The sequence below is a fragment of the Balaenoptera ricei genome, chromosome 15 (assembly GCF_028023285.1).
Source record: "Balaenoptera ricei isolate mBalRic1 chromosome 15, mBalRic1.hap2, whole genome shotgun sequence".
NCBI classification, from domain to species: Eukaryota; Metazoa; Chordata; class Mammalia; order Artiodactyla; family Balaenopteridae; genus Balaenoptera; species Balaenoptera ricei.
The window spans coordinates 87,933,344-87,954,287 of NC_082653.1; the positions used below are offsets into that span (position 1 = coordinate 87,933,344).

Consider the following 20,944-nt stretch of genomic DNA (forward strand, 5'->3'; position numbering starts at 1 on the left):
CCATCAGCGGCAGAGTCGGGTTAAAGCCCCACCTTCACCAAAGTATGGATGCGGGCACACACTAACGGCACCGGGGAGACAAGTGAGATCCCAGCCCTTTGCTGAAAAACAAGCTGAAAATTCTCCAAATAGTAGAAATTCCTTAAAAATAGAGGGTAAAAGCGATACAGTAGAACACTGCCTAAATATTCATTTGAAGCCGTAAGTGGATACGCCGTATCAATGCGTGAAAAAGTGTACCAGACACTTTTAGAGGAAAGAGGACCAACAGTATCTCTCTCTCACACACCACCCCCCCCCCCCCCCGCCCCTGCCCACAACAAGCGTGCTAAACACCCGGGTGAGGTGGAAAATGTACAGCACCAGGGTCAGGAGGCCCAAGTCCAGGCAGGCTCGGATGCCCACAGCCTTGCGTGCTGGGCGAGTCTCTCCTGCGCCCTCTCCCTGACTGTAAACGGGCGCAGCGCCCTGGAGGCTCAGAGATGACACGAGAGAGGATTCTGTACCACAAACCACAGTGTTATCAGGACTGTGGGTAAATGTGTTGATGAGGGCTGGAAGACGGAGGCAAAATAAAGAATTTTAAGTTTATGGAATTGTTCAGTTAAATTGTCTAGTTGTACAGTATCAATTTAAAAATTTTTATAGTATTTTAGCCGAAAAAAACATGGAGCCAAATTCCTCTACAAGATACCACTGTGTGGGTCAGGGAAATGGCACAGAATAAAAGGAATGAGTTCTCAGGCTCACGCCCCAGAAAGAGGCGAGGTGCGGGCTTCCGCTCTCTTCCTGGAGCCTGTCTCACCACCCCCCGCACACACCCAGACCAGGAGGACCTTCTCTGCCATCACATCCTGAGTCATCCCTCCGGCGCAGGAAGCAGCTGGGGCCCTGGCACAGGAATCTGGGCGGCTGTGTGGACGCAGCTGGCATCCACTCCAACAGTCCCTGGGCCTCAACATCCCTGCAAACATGCCTCCGACACCCAGAGAAACCGACCTACTGGGTAACTATGCAAAGAACCAGGAATATAGAAAGAAGGAGATGTGGCCCTGTCCTTAAAAAGCTCACAACCCAATGAGTTTTGACATCTGTCTGAATATTCTTGAAATGAACACACTTCAGTGAAAAACTCCCAACAGAGGCAGATGCCTCTTCAGACAAGTATTCTAAAACTGGACTCCTCAAGTTTGTGTACTGGCTGCTGACTGTCTTACGGAAAGAAGGGAAGCTTCCAAAGGAAGTGGTGGTTTCTAATACTGTGGAGCCCCAAGCTGCAAGGTGAGCACCGGAGCCCGGGCTCCAGCCACACACAGCACCACCTCGCAGCTGGGAAAAGCAGGGCCACCACCCGCCAAGGACACCCGGGGGGAGGCCTTTCACGTGTTCTGCCAGCTCTTCAGGAACTGGGTGTCTAGGACCAAATGCTACAGATTAAGAAGACACGGTCAAATGTGATGCCCAAACGCCACGAAATGACCGCACGCTTCTCACCAATTACGGGTTCAGAGCAAAACCTGCAAAGGAATTTGAACCAGATGTTCAGAAAGAGCCTTCCTGGACCAGCAGACACCTTCATCAAGGCAGGGCCATCGAACACGAAGATCCCTGGGTCAGTCATGTCCTCGAGGGAACGTCCCTGGAGCTGAACCGAACCAGCCAGCTTGGCAACGAGACTCCCACCTGAGCCTCGCCCTGCTGATGCTGGGGACGCATTCTAGGGATGAACTCCTACCACACCGTCCCTGCTACTGCAAACCCTTACGTCCGTGACTGGCAAATTAAAGGAGGCAGCTGGAGTGAAAATCCAGCCTCTGTGACTGTGACCTGTATGTACGATTTACCTTTGATATGATCTCAAGTATGAAACCCTTATTCACAGCCTTCCTTTTCACATGTATCACCTAATAAGAGAGCTTTCACTTTTGAAGGATTTGTCTGCTACCCTTGCACAAACACAGTTAACGCCTGATCTCAAATTCAAGTTCCTCCTTTTTGCTGAAGACAAACATGAACCCTCCCTTCCTGAAATCGAGATTCTGAGGCCTAAGCGTCAGCCATTACGTCGCTTGGAGCCCCTTAATGAGCATCTGTCGCTCCAACGAAGTAACCACAAGCGCAGGCAGAAGGAGCAGATGTAACCTTTTACTCCACCATTTCCTTCTCCACTTTTCATATTAAATATCTGAAATATATTAATCTTAAAAAACAATATTAACACAGTACTCAGTGAATATAGGGAGGGAGTAAACAGCAAGTCTAGACTGCAAAATCGTAGGGTATTTTACAAACTAGAGCGTGGGTGTGGTCAGTTCCAGGTGTTTCCAGCTGACTCGCCAACAGGAGCACTGTGGAATTCTGCGATGTGTCATACCAGGAGAAACAAAGCCATATAAAAATATATGCGGCAACGCATTGCTCCATCCTCCGGGAGATGCTCGCGGTACCACAGGCCCTTCATTTGGGTTTAAAGTAACAACACAAGCACTTTTTTTTTTTGGTGTTCAGGATTTTCCCCTAACGTCTTCAGTCTCTAAGTAGATGTTCAGGCTTGGGGTAGCCAAAGAGGACAAAATCTGCTTCGTAGAGTTTGTAAAGCTGCTGCCTCCAGGCCAGGGGAATTTTGGCGAACCAGCCTTCCTCCCAGCTGCTGGCAGTTCTGTTCCGGTAACTCGGGGGGAACTGGAGCAGCTTGTCCACCTTGAGAAGCCGGAGCAGCTGGGTGGCATCCTGGTCCAGGGTCTCCAGTTTCCCCACAAAGTCATAGTCTATCTGGCAGGGGTGGCAGAGGCGGTGCACCTGCCTCCAGTGCTCGTTGAAGGGCGCCAGCTTCTCGGTGTGAGGGTCCAGCAGGTACTGGATGAAGTTGGCGAAGGACACCTTGAGGCCTGCACTGAAGGCCTCGCTGACCGACTTGGGCAGGCTGGTGTGGTTGGAGTACATCTTCAGCATGGGGATGGCGAACTTCTGGTAGAACTCTTCGTTCTCCAGCTCGAACTTGCTGCGGAAGGCCGAGATGAGGCGGACGAAGGGGTCCCGCACGAACAGGAACTTGGTGTACTTTTTCAGTTTAACCTTCATGAGGTGGCGGGAGAACTTCCCGTAGCGGCGCCAGAACTTGTTGAAAGTCAGGTGGGTGCTGGAGTTGTGGACGTACTCCCGGGGGATGTCCAGGGGGTCATGGTAGGGCGTGCCCTGGTCCGAGAGGCTCTGGCTCAGGACGATCATCACGCGCTTCCAGTTGGTGCAGGCCACCTTGGGCACGTAGCAGTAGATGACCCCGTGGCGGTCGTCCACGATGAGGTGGTTCAGCTCGTAGTTGGGAATGTCATCGAAAGAGCGCTCCTTGGTGGGGAACACAAAGCTGGCGTTGGCACAGAACCCCCTCAGCACGCTCCTCCGTTCGGCCTGCCGCCTGTCCGGGTCCGGGCTCTGCTGGGCGTCGTGGCTGGACCAGTCGTAGCCCCTCACACTCTCTTCCATATTGCTGAGCACAGGCTTGCTGGAGGCCAGCAGGGAGGGCTGCTCCACCTTTTTACCCAGAAGGACGTTCTGCTTCGCATGAGCACTGAGGAGCTTCTCCAAAATCTCCTCAATGCTGGCGGTGAAATACTTCTCGTCCCCTGGCTTGGGGCTGGGGAAGGGCTCGAGGATATGAGGCCTGGAGAGGGAAGTGTGCAGGTAGAAGTGGGCGGTGCCCATGTTGTCCCAGTACACGATGATCAGGAGGATCATGAAGACGGACCCCAAGACCAGCCACAGGCGGAAGAACCGGCTTTTGGTCATTGTGTCCATGGATGCGGGGGCCTCTTCCCCGGATCCTTTCACTTCAGCTTCCTGTAGAGACCGGACGCTGCCCTCCGAGGAAGCTGGAAGGCAACAGAAGCCAAGTTAAAGGTTAAGGTCCTCTCGCAGCCTGCGGTCCTGATAGGATGGTGCCTGCTGCCGTCTCAGACCCAGTGGCCCTGCTTTTCCCTCCCTCCTCCACACTTCGTGAGGTGGACTTCAGGGGGCTGCCTGATGGGGAGCTTCAGCTTCTCCAGGTGATGTTACCCATGAGGCTTAGGAAGGCCCAGAGGGTGAGTGTGACGGAGAGGAGATCCCTTACCACTGCACTGAAAGGGGGAGGCCGGACCCAGACCAGCCCCCGGGCGGGAACGCAGACCCTCGTGAAGAGTGGGTGTGAGAATGAAAGGAGAGGCGCAGCGAAACAAAACATGGTAACAAGAAAGTTAAAGCTCAGTGCAATGCTGAACTCACCCCTTCTCCCGCCCAAACCCCTTCTTCCGTGCACACGTCATCCAAACAAACACTTGAGACGGGCCCCCGTGTGAGGCCGACAGCGTGCTGTGAGCGGTGCGGGCTTCTGTCGGCTCTCAGCCTCCTGGTCCACAGCACCTGTACGAGGAGGGGCTGTGCAGGCTGGAAGTGAGGTTCGTGTCGGGGCTTCAGCTATCTGGAGGGCTGTCATGTGGGAGAGAGAGCAGCTTCAGAAGATACAACTCAGAAACTGAGTCGAGCCTAAGGAAAGAACACTAATAATTATAAGTGGGCCGAAACCCAGAATGGGCTGTTTTTTAAGCCATACTAGGACTTCTATCACTGCAGGCATCGGGGCACAGACAGACGGAGCACGTCTTGGGGTGTTCTAGGGGAGGGTCCCGCATTGTGCACCCTCTGGGACACCTCCCAGTGTACACTTCTGAGTCTATATTCCTCGTATGCATTCGACTATGTACCTGGTATCTAATACATTTTCATAAAACGAACCTAAAAGTTCATTAGGCAGAAATTTGGGTGCAGTCTCTATCCACCTCTGCAGCTGTGTTTCCTCTTAATTCACTTTTTTTAAATGGAAAAAGTAATACATACTTATGGTAAACAGATCAGCAGACAAAGGGTGGTGTGGGCTTTTACACCAAAGGAGCTGAAACGACCATCTGACAGAGAAGAGTACATTCTCTGGTCATCGTCACCTTCATGTAGTGTTTCCTGAGCCCTAAGAGCTCGTCATGTGCTCCCACGGAAAAAGGAAGAGCAGAAAAATCTGGGGACCCCTACCCTGAGGGGCGGCGATCACACCTCCTCTCACCCACTCAGGGCTGTCGGCCATGTGCTAGAGTCACACAGCTAGATATTTATTGTATGTTATATATTTATTATATAATTATTACACATTATAAAGGTAATAACCACACTACAAATATCATGAGACAGGAAACAGGATTACAGGTGAAATATCCTGCTGTCTCTTGCACAACTGCTGCTGGTACTTTAGCTCATTCCCTTCGAGTGGGTCGTGGGTGTGAGTGGAATAAGAACGAGCAACACTGCAACAGCTTTTAATACCCTTTTAATGGTAATGGTTAGGATCACACAATTTTACAGCCTATTTTTAAAACTAGATCATAAGCAGCCATGTCATTAAAGTTTTCAAGACCATCCCTTCTCAAGGATGTGCAAGGGCGAACAGTTTATAAAGATGAAGGTGAAACCATATTAAAAAAAAAAAGTTTGCCAAAGGCTGAGAAAGCAGCAGAGGGAAAAAGTAACTTAAAATGTCAAGTGATTTAAGAGATCAGTTTTCAATTTTAAGATCAAGACTAATAAACAGAGTAGAGATGACACAGCATCACAGTTACATCTTGTGGACACAGGCATAGCCACAGATCAAGGATCGTGCTATCGGCCACATGCTTATAATGCTAAGTACCAGAACTACCTGGCCTGATAACCTAAATACCTTGACTTATTTTTCAGCCAGAAGGTAGTATATGCACATTAATAAATGCCAGTGCCTACAACGTTTTGTAAAAACTCTGACTCTCTTTACTAATAATTTAATAAGACTTCAATTTAATTGCAAGGAAAAGACATGGTCAAATATTTTTTGGATAATTACTATATATTGATAACATCTTCTTAATAGCAGCTGCCATTTATCGACCTCTTACTGTGTGTCAGGCACTAAGATGCGCATTTTACACACGTATGTTACTGCAGGCCCTCTGCACACCATCTGGGGCGGGGGTGCAGCATAATCCTCTTACAGTTGAGAAACTGAGGCCAATCAGCACATGAAAAGATGCTGAATGTCACTAATCATTAGAAAAATGCAAATCAAGACCACAGGAGACTCCACCTCACACCCACCAAGATGGCTACTGAAAACAAAAACAAAAACAAAAACAAGAAAACCCAAACCAGAAAATAACAAGTACTGGTGAGGAAGAGAAGAAGGTGAAACCCTTGTACACTGTTAATGGGAATGTAAAATGGTGCAGTCACTGCGTAAATAGTATAGAGGTTCCTCAAAAAATTAGAAATAGAATTGCCATATAAAATTACCATGTGATCCAGCAATTCCACTTCTGGGTCTATACCCACAAGAATTGAAAGCAGGGTCTTGAAGAGATATTTGTACACCCATGTTCACAGCAGCATTACTCACAGTAGCCAAAAGGTGGAAGCAACCCATGTCCATCGATGGGTGAATGGATAAACAAAATGTGCTCCATCCATACAATAGATTATTATTCAGCCTTAAAAGGGAAGGAAATTCTGACACCTGCTACAACATAGATGAACCTTGAAGACATGATGCTCAGTGAAATAAGCCAGTCACAGAAAAGGACAAATAGTGTGTGATTCCACTTATATGAGGTCCCTGGAGGAGTCAAATTCATAGAGACAGAAAGTAGAAGGTGGGGGCCAGGGGCTGTGGAGGGGGATGGGGAGTCAGTGTTTAATGGGGACAGAGTCTCAGTTTGGGAAGATAAAATGAGTTCTGGAAATGGATGATGGTGATGGTTGCACAACAATATGAATATGCTTGATGTCACTGAACTGTACACTTAAAAATGGTTAAGGTGGTAAATTTTATGTTACGTGTATTTTACCACAATAAAAACAAATTGGAGGGAAAAAAATGAATGAGAGCTGTAACAGTGGACTTGGAGGAATTTCCAAGAGGTATTGTTGAATGAATAAGGCAAATGTAGGACAGTGTGTAAAAAATAAACAAAGCTAAATATGGTAGAGAGCTGTAACAGAGGCTAAACTTGGAGCCTGCTGCCGAAGCCACAAGTTACCCTTACAACCTTGTGCAAAAGCTCCACAAGCCGACTTTACCTGCAATTTGCTTATTAAGCAAACACAGGTTTAAAAATTTGTAATTGGGGGGCTGTTGCACAGAAGCAAGACAGGTCTTCCCCCGGGACAGCCAAAACCCCGCCTGGTTCTTCAGTGGGGAGACTGGTCCCAAGAGCCTGTCTTGCCCTGGAGTCCTGCCACGTCACAGCCCCTTCCAGGCCTTTCTAAATCACGGGGATGAGCGCCTACACACCAAGCTGAGGCAGCGTTTACTGATGAAGCTGAGGCCATGGTTCATTTTTAACATCAAGGAACAGGGCAGTCCTTTGTGTTGTCATTTCTAACCTCAAACATGCCACAAAAACAGCATGGAAACAAGACTGGCTGAGTCTATTAAATGGCCTGTGAGAGTAGTCCTTTGAGAAGAAAGGACTGTGGCTACTTTAAAATATGCATGGAGCGCAAGTTCCCAGTTTCTCGGAAGAGTGGAGAATAGAGTCAAGACTACCACATAGCATCGCCAGCAACAAGTTGTACTTTTTAAAAGGGAGTAGGACATCTAGGAATTTCTGGCCCAGGTGCCTGGGCAGCTCAAGCTGGACAATCTGGGTAACACTTCCTTGTCTTCTGGGGGTGAGAGCAGCACAGTGGGGAAAGCCAGGCTGAGAACCGAAGACTGCTTCAAAAACATGTCAGGGGGGGCTTCCCTGGTGGCGCAGTGGTTGAGAATCTGCCTGCTAATGCAGGGGACACGGGTTCGAGCCCTGGTCTGGGAAGATCCCACATGCCGCGGAGCAACTAGGCCCGTGAGCCACAACTACTGAGCCTGCGCGTCTGGAGCCTGTGCTCCCAACAAGAGAGGCCGCGATAGTGAGAGGCCCGCGCACCGCGATGAAGAGCGGCCCCCGCTTGCCGCAACTAGAGAAAGCCCTCACACAGAAACGAAGACCCAACACAGCCAAAAAAAAAACTATAAAAATAAATAAAAGATTACTTAAAAAAAAAAACAAAACATGTCAGGGAACAACGATGACCTCATAATTTTTCATTCAAAAATAAGGGCATCGTTTCCGAACATAAATCTCCCACTATTTCAAAACGCGGTCAACAAAAAGCCCCAGAAGTCTTGAAGAAGCAGAGCAAGAAGAACCTTCACAGAGGAAGTGATCTACGATTGGCTGATGCATATCAGTCTCAGGCTTCTGCCCGCAGCAATAGAACTGACAAAGTCTATCCAGAAGTTTCATCTTTGGGGGGCTGGTTTTCTACAAGGGTTTTGTCAAAGGCCCTTGTAAACACTATTGATGAAAGAATTAGGTTGGGTTTAAACCAAAACACTGTGGCTAGGCAGAGTTGTTTCTTAGCTCAAGGTGGGGTTGTTAAACATTTCTTCTCACACATGGCAGGGTATGATGCCAGGGGTAGCTTGGCAGCCCCAGGAAGCAAGCACCCCGTGCTGGCCGCCCACATAAGGCTGCTGGTCTCAAGGAGCCTTCACACCAATAGCAGGCAAGAATCCAGGAAGATGGGGTGGTGTGCAGCAGAAAGCTGAGGGCTGACCTCCCTCACACTCAGATGTGTGTCATCCTGACATATCTAGAATAGGGGGCCACAAGGCCAGACTCATACTAAGACCCGTATAAGGGCACTTCCCAAAATCTGATAGCAGAACTGACAACTACAGTACAAAAAGGTCAGGTGGTATACGCTGGTTAATTTTACGTGTCAACTTGACTGAGCTATGGCTGCCCAGGTAGTTGGTCACACATTCTGGGTACGTCTGTGAGGGTGTTCCTGGAGGAGATTAATGTTTGAATCGGTAGGCTGAGTAAAGCAGACGGCCCTCCCCAGTGTGGGTTAGCCTCATCCGATTTGTTGAAAGCCTGAATAGAACAAAAAGGCAGAGGAAGAGAGAATTCCCTCTCTCCACCCGACTGTCTTGGAGCTGGGACACCGGTCTCATGCCTTCGGACTTGGACGAGTACTAGAAGTCTCACCAGCAGTCTTCCTGGTTCTCAGGCCTTCAGACTCAGACTGGAGCACACCAGCAGCTCTCCTGGGTCTGAGCTGCTCAGCTTCCGTGACCCTGTGAGCCAATTCCTCATGATAAGTCTCTTTACACACACACACATACCTTATTGGTTCTGTGTCTTTGGAGAACCCTCACTAATATATCAATATTTATTTTGTCATATGGACTGGGGTGTGTGTGTGTGTGTGTGTGTGTGTGTATTTACTACACATTATAGATACAAGTGATCAAACCAGTGAGAATTAAACAGTGGGTGGTAATAAATGGAAATTAATGTATCTACCATGGTGGAAAGGAATGTTAAATGCAGAGAATTTCAGCCACTATCCAATACAAGTATTCCAGAGGGAGAGGTTGAGATTCATTTTTTTTCCCATAGAGATAGCCTGTTATTCCAGCACCATTTGTTTAAAAGACGGTTCTTTCCTGATTAAATCACTTTAGCACCTCGCTTTTTTTTCCTTTTTAAGTCAGGTTTATTGAGGTATGATTTATACACAATAAAATGCACTCTTTTTAACTGTACAGTCTGATGCATTTGGGCAAATGTACACTATAATTAAGATATAGAACATCTTCATCATCCCCCAAAGTTCCATTATCCTCCCCCAACACCCAGCTCCAAGCAGCTACCAATCAGTTTTCTGTTCTATAGTTCTGCCCTTTCTAGAATGTCACATAAATGGAATTATACAGGAAGTAGCCTCTTGTATTTGGCTTCCTTCTCTTAGGAAGATGCTTTTGAGATTTGTCCAAGTTGTCGCTTGTGTCATTGCTGGGCAGTACCCCACTATATGGATATACCACTATCTGTTTATCCATTTACCAACTGATGAACTTTGGAGTTAGCTCTCCTTTTTGGCTATTATGAAAAAAATTGATGTCAACTTTTTTTGCATACAGACTAGTTTTTTTTTTTATGCTGAGACTTTCAAAAAGTCAAAAAGATTGTATTAAAAAATATCAAGCAGATTTTTAACCTCCTGGAAGGTTCTGTAAGATCCATAACAGTAGATGTTCTGTAATAAAGCTTAGAGACTCTATTTAAAGACCAAACTGACCATCAAAATATGATATACAAATCTTAGATTATCAATACTTTTTCAATTATAAAATTTTACAGGCTCAAGTGATTATAGCAAGTTTGCAGGACACAAGGTTAATAAACAAAAGTCAACCACTTTCCTATATATCAGCAATGAACAAGTGGAATTTGAAATTAAAAACACAATTCCATTTATTAGCACCCCCCAAAAGTAAAACACTTAGTATAAATCTAACAAAATATGTACAAGATCTATATGAGGAAAACTACAAAATTCTGATGAATGAAATCATCAGAAGAACTAAGGAAATGAAGAGATATTCCATGTTCAAAGTGCTAAAGGACAGGAAGACTCAATATTGTCAAGATGTCCGTTCCTCCCAACTTAATCTATAGATTAATCCCAACCCAAATCCCAGCAAGTTATTTTATGGATATCAACAAACTGTTTCTAAAGTTTATATGTAGGAGCCAAAGACCCAGAATAGCCAACACAATATTGAAGGAGAAGAACAAAGCTGGAAGACTGATGCCGCCCGACTTCAAGATTTACCATAAAGCTACAGTAATCAAAATGGCGTGGTATTGGCAAAAGAATGGAGAAGTAGATCACTGGAACCGAACAGATAGCTCCGAAATAGACCCCCATATAGTCAACTTATTTTTAACAAAGGAGCAAAGGCAATACAAGGGAGCAAAGACAGTCTGTTTCTGCAACAAATGGTACTGGAACAACTGGATATCATGTGTAAAAAAAACAAAATTAAAAAATACAATCTAGACACAGACCTTCAAAAAAACTAACTCAAAATGGATAATAGGGGGCTTCCCTGGTGGCGCAGTGATTGAGAATCTGCCTGCCAATGCAGGGGACATGGGTTCGAGCCCTGGTCTGGGAAGATCCCACATTCCGCGGAGCAACTGGGCCCGTGAGCCACGATTACTGAGCCTGCACGTCTGGAGCCTGTGCTCCGCAACAAGAGAGGCTGCGATAGTGAGAGGCCCACGCACCTCCCGCGATGAGGAGTGGCCCCCGCTTGCCACAACTAGAGAAAGCCCTAGCACAGAAACGAAGACCCAGCACAGCCATAAATAAAAAAAAAAAAAAAAAAAAAAAAAAGGATAATAGACCTAAATGTAAAATGTAAAACTATAAAACTCCTAGAAGGTAACACAGGAGATGACCTTGCGTATTGTGATGCCTTTTAGATACAACATCAAAGACAATATCCATGAATGAAATAACTGTCCACACAAAGATCTGTACAAGAATGTTCATTGTGGCTTTACTCAAAATAGCTACAAACTGAAAAGAACCCAGAGGTCCATCAACAAGTGAATGAATAAACAAGCTGTGGTGTACTCATTCAGTGGAAAACTACTCAACAATAAAAACGAGTGAACCACGTACTCACACATCAATACATGCAACAACATGGATGAATCCTGCAGATATTACACTAAACAAAAGTACCCAGACACAAAAGAGTACATACCACATGATTTCATTTATACAAAGGTTATAAAAGGCAAAAATAGTGACAGAAATCATAGACTACAAAGGGACAGGAGGAAATCTGGGTGATGGAAATGTTCTATTATATTGTTTGTAGTGGTAGTTACACAGGTAGATATATCTGTCCACATTCATGGAACTTTACACTTAAAATGTGTGCATTTTATTGCATGTAAATTATACCTCAATACATTTGATTTCAAGGGGAAAAAAATGTGAGCAGTCTTATTAAGTCAATCACCAGAAGCTAAAACTTTTCTCTTCAGCACAAACACTATGAACTAACCAGCTGTCACTGATTGCTACAACACAGGATAAAAACACCAGCACTGAAGCCCTACACAGACATTTGGAGATCGGGAAGAAAAGGAAAGGAATTCTGAGGCCAAGTCCAGTCTCTGCTGAGTGGCCTGGGATATCTCTTCAAGTGTGAGTTTCAATTCTTCACCTATAAAACAAGAACAATCAAGGTCTTTCTGCTAACCGGAGCTACTGAGAGGACGAAAATGAGAACATAACAGCTAAGTGTTTGTAAAATAGTAAAGCATGTTCTTTAGACTATACCACTGGCCTTATTTATCTTTCTATTTCATCTGGCCCTCAAATATTTGTATCATATAAATATAACATTATTTTTATTATTACTCATGCTTTCTACCAATAGCCAGTTATCAGCAGTCCAAGAAGAATGCTATGATTTCAATTAATTTTATAATAATAACAATAGCTAATATGTTTTCTAAAGTGCTATTATAGGCCTTGCATATCTTAACTTATTTAATCCTCACAGTAATTGTGATAAAGTTAGGGCAAAACAGCCAGGCAACTTACCCAAGTGTGTACACAGCTACAACTGTTCAGAGCTGGCATTTGAACAACTGATTTGAGAGCCTACCTTCCCAACCACTACAGTCTACCAGCCTCTACAGTAAACATTTAATGCAGAATTGGTTGGTTTTTCTAGACACTCAAATTTTTATTACCTTTATTTCTGAGAAAATTTGCTTTTCTTTGTCCAAATAACCAACTTCTGAGCATTAAATCAAGTGACATGACCTTCACTAAGAAGTCCAGGAGGTTTCCCTGGTGGCGCAGCGGTTGAGAATCTGCCTGCCAACGCAGGGGACACGGGTTCGAGCCCTGGTCTGGGAAGATCCCACATGCCGCGGAGCAACTAAGCCCGTGAGCCACAACTACTGAGCCTGCGCGTCTGGAGCCTGTGCTCCGCAACGGGAGAGGCCCGCGCACCGCGATGAAGAGTGGCCCCCGCTCTCCGCAACTGGAGAAAGCCCTCGCACAGAAACGAAGACCCAACACAGCCAAAAATAAATAAATAAATTTAAAGTTAGGGAAAAAAAATAAAGAAGTCCAAGAATGTTTCAAGTTTTATTCATTTATGCTACTGGCAAAGAGACCAGAAACTACCTACTTCTTTTCCAGCTTTGCAAAGGCAAATAATTCACTAAGGTTCTCATGACTGTAGTCAACAGAAATTTGGAAAGTTTGTTAGTGGTCTCAACATTTACTCTCTGCACCCTGTATGGCCCAGCCCTGCAACTGATGCTTTGGTGTTGGATTAAAACCCCCATTGTAAGGTGTATTTTCACTTCCGTGCCACCAGCGCTGGGGGTTTATTTGCTTATAAAATTACTTCACTTGTATTCGGTTAACCCTGAGAACTAAATCCGACAGTGTATCCAAATAAAAATAAGTAATAAATGGGCACATTGATGAGAATGAAAGGTTGATGTTCGTCCCAGAAGACCTGAATGAAAACTGAGCCCAAACTTGGCCTTTGAAGTAAAGTAACTTCCCACAGAGGTGGCCCACAGCACACTTGGCTATCTGCTCACATTGGTGTCTTCGTCCCTGGTCTCTAAGCCCCGTCGGTACCTCACAAGTAGGCAGGGTATTAGTGTAGGCACACCAGTCCCATATTCCCAAACTAGATTTCAAGTTCTTAGGAGACAGGGATCATGTCTACTATATCTTCTATATTCCTCTCAACACTCAAATATTTGTTGCATGGTATTTGACTCTGGAATCCAAATAACTCATTTCCCAGAGTTAAGTCAATTCAAAGAAATTATTTCAAGGGAAAATAGATAATAAATTTCACTATGATTCGCTTAAGAACCTGATTAGGGCTTTACCTTCAAATATATGCAGACCCTAACCCCTCTACTGCCCTACCTCCTCTGTGCACCCCGCCCCCCAGGCCACCACCAGCTCTCACCTGTGTTACTGCAACAGCGTCCGACTTGTTCTCTCACCTCCGCTCTCCTGCCCATACTATCCTCTTTAAACCCAGCAGCCACGGTTATTCTGCTAAAAGTCAGATCATGTCATGGCCCTGCTCAAAACCCTCCAATCTTTGGAGTCCAACAGCTTCCCATTTCCAGTCCTTACAATGGCCCATGACAAGCCCTATATGACTGGGATCCCACACTCTCATCCCCTTTACTCCCCGTCACTGGCCCCACTCTAGCCACAATGGCCTCCTTGCTGCTCATCAGCTACACCAAGCAGGCTCCCACTGCCTAGCCTGCACACACCCAGGGAATCCTGTGGCTCAACCTGGCACCTCCTTCTGATCTCCGCCTGAAGCTCACCTCATCAGTGAGGGCTTCCCTGATCACTCCCCACCCTGCATGCCCCATCCTCCGTACCTGCTTTTTCTCCATGTCATTTGTCATTACCTCCAATATTATATATTCACTGGTTTATTTGCTTATGGTCTATCTGCACTAGAATATAAACTTTAGAAGGGAGGTACTTGACCCTTCAAAGTTTGTCATAGTTGTAGCCTCAAGGCTATGAATAGTGCTTGGCATACAGTAGGTACTCAATAAAGAGTTGTTATGCTAACAAAAACAGATGAACATGACTGACCATGATTTCATAATTTCTGAAACTGGGTGACAGGTAAAGAAGAGTTCATAAAACTATTATCTCTACTTTTAAAAAATATATTATTTATTTATTTATTTTTGGCTGTGTTGGGTCTTTGTTGCTGCGTGAGAGCTTTCTCTAGTTGCGGCAAGCAGGGGCTACTCTGTCGCGCTGTGCGGGCTTCTCACTGCAGTGGCTTCTCTCCTTGCAGAGCACGGGCTCTAGGCGCGCAGGCTTCGGTAGTTGTGGTTCTCGGGCTCTAGAGCGCAGGCTCAGTAGCCGTGGCGCACGGGCTTAGTTGCTCCGTGGCATGTGGGATCTTCCTGGGCCAGGGCTCAAACCCGTGTCCCCTGCATTGGCAGGCAGATTCTTAACCACTGCGCCACCAGAGAAGTCCTTATTACCTCTACTTTTGGATATGTTTTACAATTCCTTTATAACAAGTTAAAAGAAAAGAAAAAAGCTAAAGAAAGCACCAAATCTCCGATATCTGACCACAGGCAAGAGACAGGATACAGAGAACAATGACAATAATGGAGAGGAAATAAGAACAAGTAAACTCTCCCTGATAAGAAAGACAGCCTGGTGAGTGACCTAGCTGCACACAAAACAGGCAAGAGTCTGGTCTCTTCTTTCATCAGAGTTGGAAGCTTACTGCTTTGTCTTTATTTTGATCAACATTATGCATGTATGCTAAAGGATTAAATTGTCCCAGGAGTTTACTACACACACAGTCCCCAGTCCCTTTCTTTCTCATTACCCACCTCCATCTTTCTGTCTCATTCTTATTAGCCGAATCTTTTGGTGTCACCACCTGCCTCTAAGCAACAGCCCTGGGCGATAACCGATGGTTCAGCCTGAGCATCATGTACTGACTTCCCCAAATGGTGGCAGGCAGCTGGCAGAAAGGTAGTCTCTCGTTTCTCCCCTGGGCCCTCCGAACAACCATGCCCTTCTCATCTCCACGCCTCCTCCAGACAGGCATATCATCATTTTAATTAGAGCAATATTCTATGTTTACATAAATTATTATCATTGCGCAAAGGCTATTCACAGCTGAGCCTTGCAGTACACCGTAATTATCTTTCTTTCCTGCACAACGGCTTATTTTCCCTGGAACTAGTTAACAGTCTTGTGTTTTCGCTTGCTTTGCTTTCTATGTACTTAATCTCTAATACAGCCCCAACTCTGCCAACTGTCTAAATCTCCTCTCCAGACGTTCCAGAGCATCAGGTGCCCCATCAATTTCACATTCCCCAAAAAATCTCTTTGAGGAAACTTCGAGGCTCAGGTCACAAGATACCTGCTCTCATGCCTGGTGCCTGGCCTGGCTGGCATCCTAGCCTCTCCATCTCATCCAGCAGATTCTTTTCACCTCTCCTCTGAGGATGACCCTGTCTCCTCTAGCCTGTCTTTCCAGATTCATCACCTCATTCTGGGAGAGTATGCCTGCCAGTCACTTCTTTAAAATACATGAGACAAATTTTTGGAGCATTTGTGAAAATATCTTTATTATATCCTCCTTTGCCTGAGTTTAGAATTCAAGGTGGAAAATATTTTCCTTCAGAATTTTGAAAGTAATGGTCTCTTGTCTCCCAGCTTCCAATGTTCCTGTAGATGGGTTCGGAGCCATTCTGCTTCATCCCGTGATGACCTGTTGGTGGCCTGTCTTTATTCTTTCTCAGAAGCTAGCATGATCTTCTTTGTCCAGAGTTCTGAAATTTCACAACAACGTGTCTTGGAGTGAGTGTGCACGTCTCTCTCGCCATGTGAACTCTCACTATTCAAATTCTGAAACAGCTTCAGATGCACTTCCAAATAAACCTGCTTCCCAAACTCTTACTAGTCACTATCAGAAACTCGATATCCCTCCCTATACAAACTTGCTCCCCACACTCTGAATATCCAAATTGGGAAGTGAATAGACAGGTGAGTGAAGGATACCTGCATTTTCATCCATGGTGCTGGTCACTCAGTGGGCCCCTTCAATGCAGAAAGTTTTGGCTCTAGGATTTACCTTATCATTTTGTGGATGATTTTATCCCATTTTATTTCTTGCTGAAATTTTTTTTCTCTCATTTTCCATCTCTTTGTTTTTCTGTTGTATTTCCTGAGTTCTCAACCTTTTCACCTACTGAGTTTTTTATTTCTTCCACTGTATTTTTTATATCCATGAGTTATCTTTTTGGATTTCTGAATGCTCCTTTAAAAAAAAAAAAAAGAACATCCTGTTCTTGTCTCTTGCATGCAATATTTTCTATCTCCATGTGTGTATTAGTGACAGTATGCTTTTTAAGTGTGCTTCCTGCACACTCTCTATTGCTTCCAAGTGTGTGTTATGATCACTATCTTCCAAATCAGAGGTTTCTTCGCTTGTCTTTGGTTATCTATTCCTATTTAAGGGGTAGGGGATTAAAAGAACTTGGGAGCTCTGGACCCTAGAAAGGGGTTATTAATTATGAGCTTCATTAGTGAGTGATCCAACTGGGCCTCCTTACTGTGGACCCCCTGATGTCACTATTTTTAGGTCCTTTCTCAGGCTACTCACTTTCCCCAAAGACTCTTCCATTCTCCTGCCTGGAAGGAAAAGTACCAACTGATAGTGTTCTGGGAGCCAAGCAGGTTCCATTCGCTTCATCCTCTTGGGTTCAGTACAGCAGTCCAGCCCCTCTGCCGAACTCAACTGCAACCAGTGCTTCCTATTCCTCTCTGAAATACTTTTAAAGTTCTCTAAACAGTTACAGAAACCACCACCTTGGTTAACTACAGGAAGTATTGAGTTACTGAGTCAGTTATCATTAAGCACATGTGTTAGCAAATGACTGGAGAACCATCAGCCCTGGCTGCAGCCACAGACCCACTAAGTAAGCGTGAAACTAACCACTACTTTCTGAAGAAAAAGATAAAGAAACAATCTAAAAATTGAAACTAAAGACTTAAATTTAAAAAAAATTATAAACTAGCAGCATTTGTTTCAGTATTATCAATAACCAGTCTCTTATCCAGGAATGGCACTTCAGCCTTGAGACCTTTCTAGAATAGAATCACCCACTAGCCTTGGTGACTGTATGGTAATGACAGTAAACTGCATTTCCACCGTCAGCCATCCAACATGCTTCTCTTCTGCCATCTATCCCTTTCCGGCTGGATTCCCCAGGATTCCATCCCCGGACACATTCTTTCTCTCCAAGAGCACATCTCATCCAGGAAGGCCCACAAATACTGCAAATTCTACAAGTCTAAAAATCAAATGCATTTTAGCCCCTTCCTTCTCCGAACCTGCTCCAGTATTCCTTATCTCAGCTACCAGCCCCGTCCTCAGCACCCAAGTGAGAAATCTTGGTCACTTTTGCCTTTTTCCTTTCCCTTTCACCACATCCCACAGAGTGCCATCGCACTGTGGATTCTCCTGCTTGTTTCAAGCTGACGCCCTTCTCAACTCTCAGCCACTGTCCTGACCCACACCCTCTTCAAATGTACCCAACTCAGTCTCCATCTCCTGATACCCTGGATCTATCCTCTGTTCTCACTAGTGTTACTCTTCTAAAACGCATCTCTCACATCCCACCCAAAACCTTGACTACTCCTCACCAAAAGGATAAAAGTCCAAACTCCCCGGCACAGCATTCAAGGCCCTTTGGTCAGAAACCTCTTTCTGGCCTTAGCCTCCATTTCAATCCTCAAACCCCATCCCACAATGAACACAGGGACTCACTGCTCCCTCCCCTCAAACGTCCCATTCACTTCCACGCCTCCACATACCCTGCTGCCTCCACTTGGAATGTTCTCCCCAAACTTCACTCATCTCTCAAGGTCCAACTCATATGTCATCTCCACTATGGAAAACTTCTACAACACCAAGAAACAAGTTTAGCTGCTCCCTCTTTCTTCACACTTTGTAAACACCTAGATGACAGCACTAATCACATGGTATTACAGTCAGGCTAATCATATTACCAGCATCTAGCCCAACCTGGCATCTTACAGATGATGAGAGGCTCAATGTTTGCTCAGATAATGAAGTAGGTGCACACTGAGTGAGTAACAGTGAACAGTACTGCTGGCCTGAAAATAACAGCCCAAAGTCTTATAAACCATCTGGCAAGAAAAATAAACATCCATGCATGTCCATGTCTAAAGTCTCAGTAGGGCTACCTTCAGGTAACACTTTCCTTGGTGTCACACTTTGGTGGTAATCATGTTGCAATATATGTGTATCAAATCAACATTTTGCACATCTTAAACTTATACAACGTTAATCAATTATACTTCAATTTTTAAAAGTTTTCCCGGACTTCCCTGGTGGCACAGTGGTTAAGAATCCCCCTGCCGATGCAGGGGACACGGGTTCGAGCCCTGGTCGGGGAAGATCCCACATGCTGCGGAGCAACTAAGCCCGTGCACCACAACTACTGAGCCTGCGCTCTAGAGCCCGCGAGCCACAACTACTGAGCCCACGTGCCACAACTACTGAAGCCCATGCGCCACAACTACTGAAGCCCACACGGCACAACTACTGAAGCCCACGTGCCACAACTACTGAAGCCCATGCGCCACAACTACTGAAGCCCACACGGCACAACTACCGAAGCCCACGCGCCACAACTACTGAAGCCCATGCGCCACAACTACTGAAGCCTGCACGCCTAGAGCCCGTGCTCTGCAACTAGAGAAGCCACCGCAATGAGAAGCCCGCGCACCGCAATGAAGAGTGCTCGCTGCAGCTTGAGTAAGCCCGCGCGCAGTAACGAAGACCCGAGGCAGACAAATAAATAAATAAATAAATAAAACTGCCGCCTCTCAAAGCACTAAAAAAAAAAAAAAAAAGTTTTCCTAATATCTCCTTTTTCACACTGACACCAGCCCTGAGTCACCTTCCCAAAGCCAGGTGTTCACAGAGAAGGGCTAAACTGTGCCCTGGTTTGGGGGCAGGTGAGGACCAGCTGAGCTGGTTCCCAGCTGCCCCCTGCCCGGACCCACACGTGTGGGGACAGCACCATCAAAGATGCGCTTGCATCCGCTCTGCCCCCAACCCACATTGTCATTCATCCCGGGTCTCCTGAGTCTCTCCGGCGTCGAATTATAACATAAATAATTCAATAATCACGGGAACACTACGGCTTGTTGTGCTCCGCGCCAGACGGAACCTCGGCTCCAGCCAACGGCTTGCGGGACATGTCTTGGTGGCTAGGAGCCCGAATGGAAGATATAAGTCCTACTGTTAGCGACTAATACATGGCTTCCTTTCGCTGCTTCTGGAGCAAAGGGTCATCTGAGTGGTACTCTTCCAGGACGCGCCCGCATCCGCTGGGTCTGCAGTCACAGGTCCGCGGTCAGCGGGACGGGGAAGTGCCCACGGCCTCGGGCGAGCCAAGGCACTGGGGCGGGGGCTCCCCCCCTGCACGAGGCTGGTGGAGGGACCCGTGCGCCCGGGGCGTCCACTCTCGGTCCCCGCGCACGGAGACCCCCCAAGGGCTCCCTGGAACCCCGCGCGCCTGCTCCTCCCTCCACACTCCCGACCAGCCCAAGGGGGAAGCTGACAAGCGTGCAAGGAGGATTTCCCCCCCCCCGCCGCCCCCCCTGCAGGGCCGATGCGGGGTGCCCAGAAACGGGCGGGGACCAGCCCCGACGGCGGCAGCTGACCACAGCCGCGAGCCCCACCGCGGATGGGCGGCGCGCCGGGCGCCCCACGCCCCGTCCAGGTCTCCCTCATCCCCACAGGACCGGGGCTCAGAGACGGTGCGAGCCCGGCCAAGGTCACACAGCGATGGCGCGGGGGCTCGGCCCGGAACCGCGCCGGACCCGCCCAGGCAGCTGAGGGGGCAAGACCCGCCGCGCTGCCGGGACCCCCGCCCCGCGCCCCTCGCCTCACCTTACCTCACCCTGAGCCCCTCATCTCGCCCCGCGTCCCTCGCCTCACCTCGCGCGCCCCTCGCCTCACCTCCTCTCACCTCACCTCGCGCCGCCGCTCGCGCCTCCACCGCCTCACGAACGGCGGACCCTCTCGAGGCCGCCCCCCCACCGGCCCCGCCCCCCGTCCCTCTTCTCGCGAGAAATCGCGGCCCACGGAGAGGCCACGGAGGCCGAGGATCACCCCCTCAGTGCGCCTGCGCCCTCCGCACGGCCCGGGGCCTCCCCAACCAGTGCCATGTGGCGCCGTATTTACGGCCGGGAGCGGCCCCGCCCCCGGCTGCGGGGAGCCCCGCCCCCTCCCTGCGGCCAATCCCTTGCTGCCCAGCGCCCGAGGCCAGCGAGGCGTTGCAGACTCTCGGGTCCGGCGGGCCAGCACTTAGGCAAAACCTGCTGTCTACAGGACCCGTTCGCGAGCGCCGACTGCCTGCTGAGGATCCTGCTGCCGGGCCCTGTG

General features: G+C 47.2%; 1 protein-coding gene across 8 annotated transcripts; it reads right to left on the reverse strand.

Annotated features, from left to right (window-relative positions):
- Positions 1 to 2,135: 2,135 nt before the first annotated feature.
- CHST12 (carbohydrate sulfotransferase 12) lies at positions 2,136 to 20,613 on the reverse strand. Of its 8 annotated transcripts, none has more exons than XM_059896175.1 (3): positions 20,534 to 20,613; positions 4,261 to 4,464; positions 2,136 to 3,869 (listed from the first exon to the last, which is right to left on the reverse strand). In XM_059896175.1, the coding sequence occupies exon 3, from the start codon at positions 3,793 to 3,795 to the stop codon at positions 2,527 to 2,529; it is 1,269 nt and encodes a 422-aa protein (XP_059752158.1). In that variant the 5' UTR covers positions 3,796 to 3,869; positions 4,261 to 4,464; positions 20,534 to 20,613; the 3' UTR covers positions 2,136 to 2,526. The 8 variants fall into 8 exon arrangements, with proteins under 8 accessions (XP_059752158.1, XP_059752157.1, XP_059752155.1 ...); XM_059896174.1 differs by having other exon boundaries at positions 4,261 to 4,521; positions 20,534 to 20,606; XM_059896172.1 differs by having other exon boundaries at positions 20,519 to 20,604.
- Between the last annotated feature and the right edge of the window lie 331 nt (positions 20,614 to 20,944).